This window comes from Myodes glareolus, chromosome 25, assembly GCF_982192425.1.
Source record: "Myodes glareolus chromosome 25, mMyoGla1.1, whole genome shotgun sequence".
Classification (NCBI taxonomy): Eukaryota; Metazoa; Chordata; class Mammalia; order Rodentia; family Cricetidae; genus Myodes; species Myodes glareolus.
In genome coordinates this window covers 36,325,907-36,334,074 of record NC_142050.1, presented here as the reverse complement: position 1 = coordinate 36,334,074, position 8,168 = coordinate 36,325,907, and the positions used below count along the sequence as shown (strand labels likewise).

At 46.3% G+C, this 8,168-nt stretch overlaps 1 protein-coding gene across 1 annotated transcript in view; it reads left to right on the top strand.

Moving 5' to 3' along the window:
* The first annotated feature begins 948 nt into the window (after positions 1 to 948).
* Positions 949 to 8,168, top strand: part of Zc3hav1 (zinc finger CCCH-type containing, antiviral 1) — a 46,199-nt gene continuing 38,979 nt past the window's right edge. The window contains exon 1 of the mRNA XM_085683832.2: positions 949 to 1,981. Within this exon, the coding sequence (XP_085539958.2) occupies positions 1,674 to 1,981 (308 nt within the window). The 5' untranslated portion in view covers positions 949 to 1,673. The remainder of the gene's footprint in view (positions 1,982 to 8,168) is intronic.

Genomic DNA, 8,168 nt, shown 5'->3' with positions numbered 1-8,168 from the left:
TAAAAAAGAAGCAAGAGTCAACAAGTAGCCAGGGGGCCCCAGGCTGGGCTACTTTTCATACCAAGTAACTGTTCTAGGGAGTCAGGGTGCAGACTGTGAACAGCCACGTCCAGAATGATTCTCATTCAAGTTTCTGGAAGAATTTGAAGGAATTTATTTCTTACTGATTTGTTTTCAAATTTTAAATTACATTTATTGGGAGGGAGGAAGAGAGAGAAAGAGAGTGAGCAACTTGCAGGAGAAAACGCTCCCTTCCAGTGTGTAAGGGGCTCAGGGGGGATCATATGTTGTATTACAGGCAAGTAATCACCATACCAAGCTATTAATATTATTTTAGTGTTTTGGGTGTGGGTGTGTTTGTGTGTGTGCGCGCGCGCACGCAGGCACCCATGCATCTCAGGCTTGCATGACTCACACTTCTGCTCCTGCACCATGTCTGCTGATTTAAAAAAAAAAAGTTTCTTTCCTATCTGATCTGTGGTCCTATCCTTTCATTCACTTTGAAGCGCTGAAGGGAAATATCCCCTCCCCCCCCAGTTTGGATCTAGTGTTTTAGGGGCCTGCAAATTAGCTAAGACTTTACAGATGAATCCAAGAAAAGACAATTGTCCTAAATAAAAGGGGAGGGGCGGAAGGGCAGACAAGGTATTTTTTTGCATTTCAACAGGAGAGTCTGGAAGGATATATTGGGCTTTTTTATGCTAATGGCCTGGAGCAGCTGAATCTTCTGGAAACTCCCTGGGGGAGTTTCGTTAGCCTTTGCTTTCCTCAGTGGAAATCTAGGAAATATTTCTTTTTGTCTCTACGGCATTTTAAAAGGGTTATCTTAAAAATCATCTTTATTCCAAGCGGGGGAGGAGACTATTTGGGGATATTCTAAGCATGCCCGATTGTGGCTTCTTGTCAGGGATTGATTAAGCAGTTGACTTGAGGCAGCAAAATTGGCGATTTTAGTTAGGAAGGCCAGGAACGAGGGAGAGTAACAATCACCGCTCTCTAAGAGGGGCTCGGTGGTACGTAGAAAGTGCGTAATAGTCCCAGACCTGGTGCAGCGCGATCAGGCTCCGAAAAGACTTTTGAGAAACTCGGTGTCGTCCGAGCTCCACCTGTTCGTTCAAGTTATTTCCGCAAGTGCAAGTTCGGTTAATATCCACGTCCTAGGATGGCTGCGGGAATTGACGACGCCGGCAGGGCGCCCAGCTCGGAGGAAGCGCTCACCAGGATCAGCTCTTTCCCGGGCTGGGTGGGGCGGACTTGAGGACGCCGTCAGTGGGCCCCCCAGGATGCGTCACTCGCCTCAGGCTTATCAAAACTCCACCCGAGCCCCAAGAACATCTTTACTTCCTCTCTTCCTGGTAGCAGCCTCACGGTCCCGGGCTGTGGGGAATCTTACGTCTAGCCTGGACCCGAGAGTGTCGTCGCGCCTGCAGACCCACCGGCGTAGCCTCGCTTTCTGCCCATCCACTCTCCCGCGCCGGGGACTCTAAATCTGACCCCAGAACCTTCCGGGTTAGGTCAGACCTCGAGACGCCACTGCCAGAGCTGGAAAACGAAACCGCTCTGCTCCGCAAACGGCACCGCCCGCGTCCGCCCCTGGGGCTGCCCGTAAGTTTCGATTCTCGGCGAAGCGGTGTCCCGCGCTGCGGCCAGAGCAGCGGCAGCCATAGCGCGCCATGGCCGACCCCGGGGTGTGCTGTTTCATCACCAAGATCCTGTGCGCCCACGGGGGCCGCATGACCCTGGAGGAACTGCTGGGTGAGATCGCGCTCCCCGAGGCGCAGCTCTGCGAGCTGCTGGAGGCGGCGGGGCCGGATCGCTTCGTGCTATTGGAGATCGGAGGCCAGACCGGGATCACTCGGTCGGTGGTGGCCACCACCCGAGCCCGCGTCTGCCGTCGCAAGTACTGCCAGAGACCCTGCGACAGCCTGCACCTCTGCAAGCTCAACCTGCTGGGCCGGTGCCACTATTCACACTCTCAGCGGTGAGTGCACCGGGAGTGGGGGAGCCCGCCTGACCCGGGACGGTGGGGCTGCTTCCTGGGGGAGGATGTCGCTCACTCCTCTTTCTCTCTCTCCTTTCTTACCCCCCCCCCCCCGCTAGTGGTTCCCAACATTCCTAATTGTGGGACCCTTTAATGCAGTTCCTCACGTTGTTGGTGACCGCCCCCCACCACAAATAATTTCCGTTGCCACTTCATAACTGTAATTTTGCTACTGCTACGAATCGTAACGTAAACAATTGTGTTTTCCGATGGTTTAGGCGAGTCTTATGAAAGGGTCGTTGACCCCCAGGTTGAGAACCGCTGCTCTGGGCTAAAGCTCTTTTGCCCGACAGAGACTAGACTGCTCCTCTACCTTTTCCTTCTCCCACTAGAATCCTAATTAAAATACTTTGGGGCCAACCAGAGTTTGGAGAAGTTGCAGGCAGATCTTTTCCTCCTTGCTATCCCGGCGTGTTGTGATCACCCCAGAACCCTAGCGGTGCTGCGCACTCTCGTGTGTCTCTGGTGCACCAACCCCGGGGCCCACTGTGGCCGTCCGCTCCTAGACTCCCCATGTTCCCCTGTGACTCTTGCCACCTGACCAGAATGCCCCTCTTTGAGATTACCAAAGATGTAGTGGCCTCCTAGCTTCCCTGCGTGGTGGTCCGCACAAGTGATCAACCCGTTCTTGCGACCTCAAACTGAATTAAAGTGTGGCTTAACGTCTCAGGCAGCTGCTTCTGTTCATACTTGATTCTTTTTCGCTTCCTAAGTTAAGTGTAGACGTTTCCAAGGCTTAAATCAAGTCTTTTATTTAGCTGTCTTCCGAATTTTGTCTTCCAAATTTCTCCATGAGTGGGATCACTCGCTTGGGTTCCTCTGTCGTATCTCCTAGACAGCTTCCAAACGCACTTCCCTCCCCTGCGCAGGCCTGTACTATGAATCCAGCATCTCCATCTCCCGCATCTGGGGAACCAGTGTCCTGGTCATATGGACCAAACCTCCAAACAGGCTCTCCAGCCTTACTCTCGACTTTTGTCCAGTTTATATAATTTTTCATCCCTTCTGCCCTTTCCTCTTCCGGGTCGCACTTCTGAGTGTTGCAGAGGTAATGAATAGTTCTGTTACCTTCTTTCCAAACGTGTGTGTGTGTGTGTGTGTGTGTGTGTGTGTGTGTGAGAGAGAGAGAGAGAGAGAGAGAGAGAGAGAGAGAGAGAGAGAGATGGTGGTAGTACTGAAGATTGATATAGTAGAGCCTCCTGTATGCTAGGCAAGCACCCCACCACTGAAACCTTAAAAAGTCTTTTCGAGCCAGAGTCTGATTGACTTGCCCGGGCTGGCCTCGAATTTGTTCCATAGCCCTTGAACTTGGGTTCTTCCTGTCATACTCCCAAGAGTTTGAGATTGAAGGTCTTTCCCTTCAGGCCCACACTTCTACTCGGTTATTTTTTTCTGGGTAGAGAATTTTGCACACTTTAAAAAACTGAATGTTGCCCTGTTTTGGAAACAGCATGATCATCAAACTTGTTATTATCCGTTTACTAATCAAAACTTCAGTTACCTCCAGTGTGTGTTTATCAGAACATTCAAAGGAGGAAGGTTTTAAATGGATGGAGTAATATTTTTTAAATTGTTTGGAGCAAGAATTCATTTGGCTCATTGGATATTTGAAGAGGCGCTTCAAATATTTAATTTTTTATTTAAATGTTTTATGATGCAACAGTGTGAAAGCCTTTCTGACTTACAGGAAGTTAGGTTTAGCACAAAGGCATCGAAGTTGCTTGCAACTGAAGAAATCACCGAGTAAAAAGGAAGGGAAGTGGTTAGAGGCAGGAAAGAAAGAACATTCCAGCACTGTGCCGAATGGCAGCAGGGTTAGAACCCTTTGTGAGTCTTCTCTCTGTCCTTGCGTGTTCTGAGAATTTCTTCTGTAGTGTTGGCTTTTAGTTTTAAGTTTCAGTGTTTCTCTACAGTTCTCAGCATATTGATAGGTGATAGACACCTTTAATGCTGGCGTGGGGGGAGGGGGACAGAGGCAGGCAGATCTCAGTGAGTTTGGACAACCAGAGCTGTTACACAGAGAAGCCCTGTCTCGAAAAGCAAAACAAAACATAAAACCTAAGTAAATAAACAAATAAATGGAGAGGATAGACAGCTGAGCCTCCATGTACCCATCATTTTGATTCAACAGTTTTTAAAATATGGCCTGTCTTGTGTCAAGTATTATCTCCATCCCCAGCCCCAGTGGTTTACATTAAAGCGAATCCCAGTGACTCTTCCTAAGTATTAAGTATCTCTAGCAGATAAGGACTATGTTTTATTAGTATTCTCACTAATATAATGATCACTTTTAAGGGAAAAAATGTCTCTAGCATTGGTGGTGGTGCATGCCTTCAATCCCAGCATGTGGGAGGCAGAGGTAGATGGATCTCCGTAAGTTCAAGGCCAGCCTGGTCTACAAAGCAAATTCCAGGACAGCCACAATTACATACAGAAAACCTGTCTTGAAAAAACAAAGCAAAACAAGCCTTGCTCTCCCTCCCTTAAATGAGGGTCTCATTGTATTCCAGGCTGGTTTAGAACTCCCCTTTTGGCCAAAGATACCTTGACCTTTTGGTCCTCATACCTCCACATAAGTGCTGGGACTATATAGTCGGCACAACCAGAGCGGGTATGTGAGGTACTGGAGACTCAACCCAGGACCTTGTGCATGTTAACAAAACACTTTACCAGTGCAATTCCATCCTCAGCCCCCCAACAATTATTTTATTATTATCAGGTAATTTGGTATTCAAAGTCTCCTGATTGCCTTACTAGTCTAACTTGTTTTTTCTGAATAAAACACCGATATAGACATAATTTGTAATTACTTTGATATATAGCTAATATGTTTTTAGAACCGCCATTTCAGTTTGTTGCACACATGTTTAGAATTTTTAGTTTTACAAATTTTGTTTTTATTTTTATTTTATGGGTAGTAGTGTTTGCTATGGGTTTTAGGGTCCTTTGGAACTGGAGTTACAGGCAGTTGTGAGTGGCCATGTGGGTGCTGGGATTTGAACCCAGGTCCTGGAAGAACAGCTGATGTTCTTCACCCCTGAGCCACCTTTCCAGCCCCATGGGTTTTGTTATTATTTTTGTCTGGTTTGAAACAACCATTTTAAGTTCACAGGCTGGCTCAGAAGTGGCACATTACTGTATTTTGAAAACTATATATAATAGAGGGATTATTTTGTCTGTTTAAGTTTGGGTAGGGATAGACTCTCCCGAGAACTCATTCTAGGGGGAGCAGTGTTTCTTCTTGGAACTTGCTTGTGTAGGCCTCAGGCTGACAAAGATGCACCTGGCCTCTGCCTCCAGAGTGTGCTGGGAATAAAGGCATGCGCCACCATACCTGGCCAGAGTGTATTTATGTGTGTGGGTGTTCTGCCTGCATGCTCACTGCTTCCTTGTGCCTGGTACCCTCTGAGGATGGAAGAAAGCATCAAACACCCTTCACCTCCTCCAACTGTAGCCACAGACAGCTATGAGCCACTGTGGGGTGGCTCAGGTCCTCTGGAAGAGCAGCCAGTGCTCTTAACCACCAGGCCATTTCTCCAGCCCTAGATTTTCTGCAAAGCCTAGGCAACTTTTTTTTTTTTAAAAAAAAACAAAAACAAAAACAAAAACCAAGTTTCTTTTGTAATATTTTCCCTATAGAATTTTGTTTTCTAAAACCTGACATGCCTTTGTGATTCTCGAATCACTGGCTAATGGAGCCAGCTAGCCATTAATACCCACCATGATGTACTATATTTGTGTCTTGTAGTGTAATTTGTATTTTTGCTGGTCTTACGATACTTTCTCTGTAGTACTTTTATTTATAGATAGAAATCCCCCCGACCTGGTATCCCTGCCTTCCCTTTTGTAGTGCTTCTGGCTATACATTTTACTTGGCAACAGGTCTTCCCTAGGTAGGCGGTGAAGCCTTGTTTGGGCTCTCAAGTTTGGACATTTCTGTTTGCTTTGCTGACATGATATTCCCAAACCTGAAATTCAAGTCCCAGGTGTGACACAGACACTAATTATGCAAGAAGCACCGTAGAGATGATGGCTAAATTAGTCTTCATCATAACTCCTGAGAGGTCTGCAGACCAGGCCTGTTTCTGCCTCCAAGTGTGGGGCTTACAGGTGTGTGCCACCCACCACCCCACAAATCCTTCCCTTTTAAAAAGTATTTTAACATTATTATTATTGTTTTATATGTGTGTATAGGTGTGCATTGTGTGTAGGGGATTACGTGTATGACGTAGAGAACACATGAAGTTCGGCACAGTCGTGGATTTTTTTGTTTTGCTTTGTAAGACAGAGACTTGCTAGGTTGTGCAAGCTGGCCTCAAACTCAAGAAAATCCCCCTGCTTCAGCGTCTTAGTAGTACAGGCATACGTCATCACACTTTATAAATACTATTTTGGGGCTGGAAAGGTGGCTCGGCAGTTAAAAGCACTTTTTACTCTTCTTCGGTTCTGTTTCCAACATCAGCATGGCAGCTCAAAACCATTTGTATCCCCAGTTTTGTGGTATCTGACACCCTCTTCTGGCTCCACAGGCACCAGGTATGCTTGGGGTGCACATATATACATGTAGGCAAATTATTCGTAGATAAGATAAAAAATAAATAAACCTAAAATAAAAACCTTACCTTCATCAGATGGAACAGGCATAGAGGTCTTTCGATTTTTTTTTTTTTTCTGAAGGCCATTGTACATTGTAGCTGGCAGAAGTGACAAGCCAACCCTATTTGTGTGACTTCTTTAGCTTCTCCACTGTCTAGTAGCTGTGTGCAACAAGATCTTCCATTAACTCAAGTTACTCTGCTTGCAGGCGTGATTTCTGTTGAACTGGTTGGAACAGATCGTCTTAAGGTCATTTTGTGACTCTGGTTTCTGTCAATGTGGGTTTTTTTTTTTTTCCTGGGCTCTTTCCTGCTTTTAAAGTATTCAGTGCTGAAACTTAGATTGGGTGTGGGACCTGTGAAATGGCTCATGAGGTAAAATGCTTGCCTTGCAAACCTGATGACCTGAATTCAATTCTCAGAATCTGCAGAAAGAAGGAAGAAGATCAAAGCTGCAAAGTCGTCCTCTGGTTTCTACATGCATTGGCATGCGTGTGCTCCCGCACACGTTACACATTAGTGCTCACACACAATAACAAATAATTGTTTCTTATGAAATGAAGAGACCTGAGAGGCCCAAGCGTACTCATTTACATCCTCAGTCCCATTCTTTTGCCTGTTTCCACGCCTCCAAACCGACAGGTGATTGGGTTAGGGTATTTGTCAACTCTGAATTTGCAGATTCAGCCAGCTGCTGATGGAAAATATGCAGGGGGACAAACGGAATCATTGTTCTCCAAACAATCGCGCAGAACAAGTATTTACGTAGCATTTCCATTGTGTTGGGGATTGTGAGCAATCTCCGGGAGACACACGGAGGGTGTGTGCCGGCTACATGCAAGTGCTGCGCCCTTTACATCAGGGAATTTAACATGGGTATCGGCATCCAGGGGGACTTAAAAATCAACCTCTCAGGTCCCCAAAGGATGGCTCTTCCTTCTTCCTTTGCTCTTGTCTGCTCAGCATGCTTCACCTGCTTTTTTTCCTATTCTCCTTTGCCTTGAGTTTTTACAGATGGGTCTTGGTTCTGGTCTTTGCCAAGTTGTATCCCTACCTAGTTTTAAAAGGCCACATAGTACCAAGGAATTACGCCCACCTCAGACCTGTAACACCGCCTTCTCCATGCCTACACCATGCTTGGGGTCCTTGGGCCCATGGAATTGTCGCTCACATTTCTGGAGTCTACATTCTTTCTACACGGGGAAAGAAAAGAAAGGCTTATACAGTCTGATGCCTTCGCTACTTCAGGTTGTCAGTTCCCTGGGTGAAGGGAAGACCTTAAAGAGAGAAGTAACTGGTAGACCGGAACTGGAAAACAGGGCTGTTGTCTCCCACTCTGAGATTGAGCAGTTTGAGTATTCTAAATTCACATTCATAATAACCGTCCTGGTTATTAGGGAGCAGAATTTGTCACAGTAGGAGGGAAAATTCAATAGATTCTTAGCTTGACTTACTATATACACATATGTATATTATATTTTTATGTGTAGGCGTTTCATTTGGACCTTCATTTACAGCTTTGCTGTAGACCT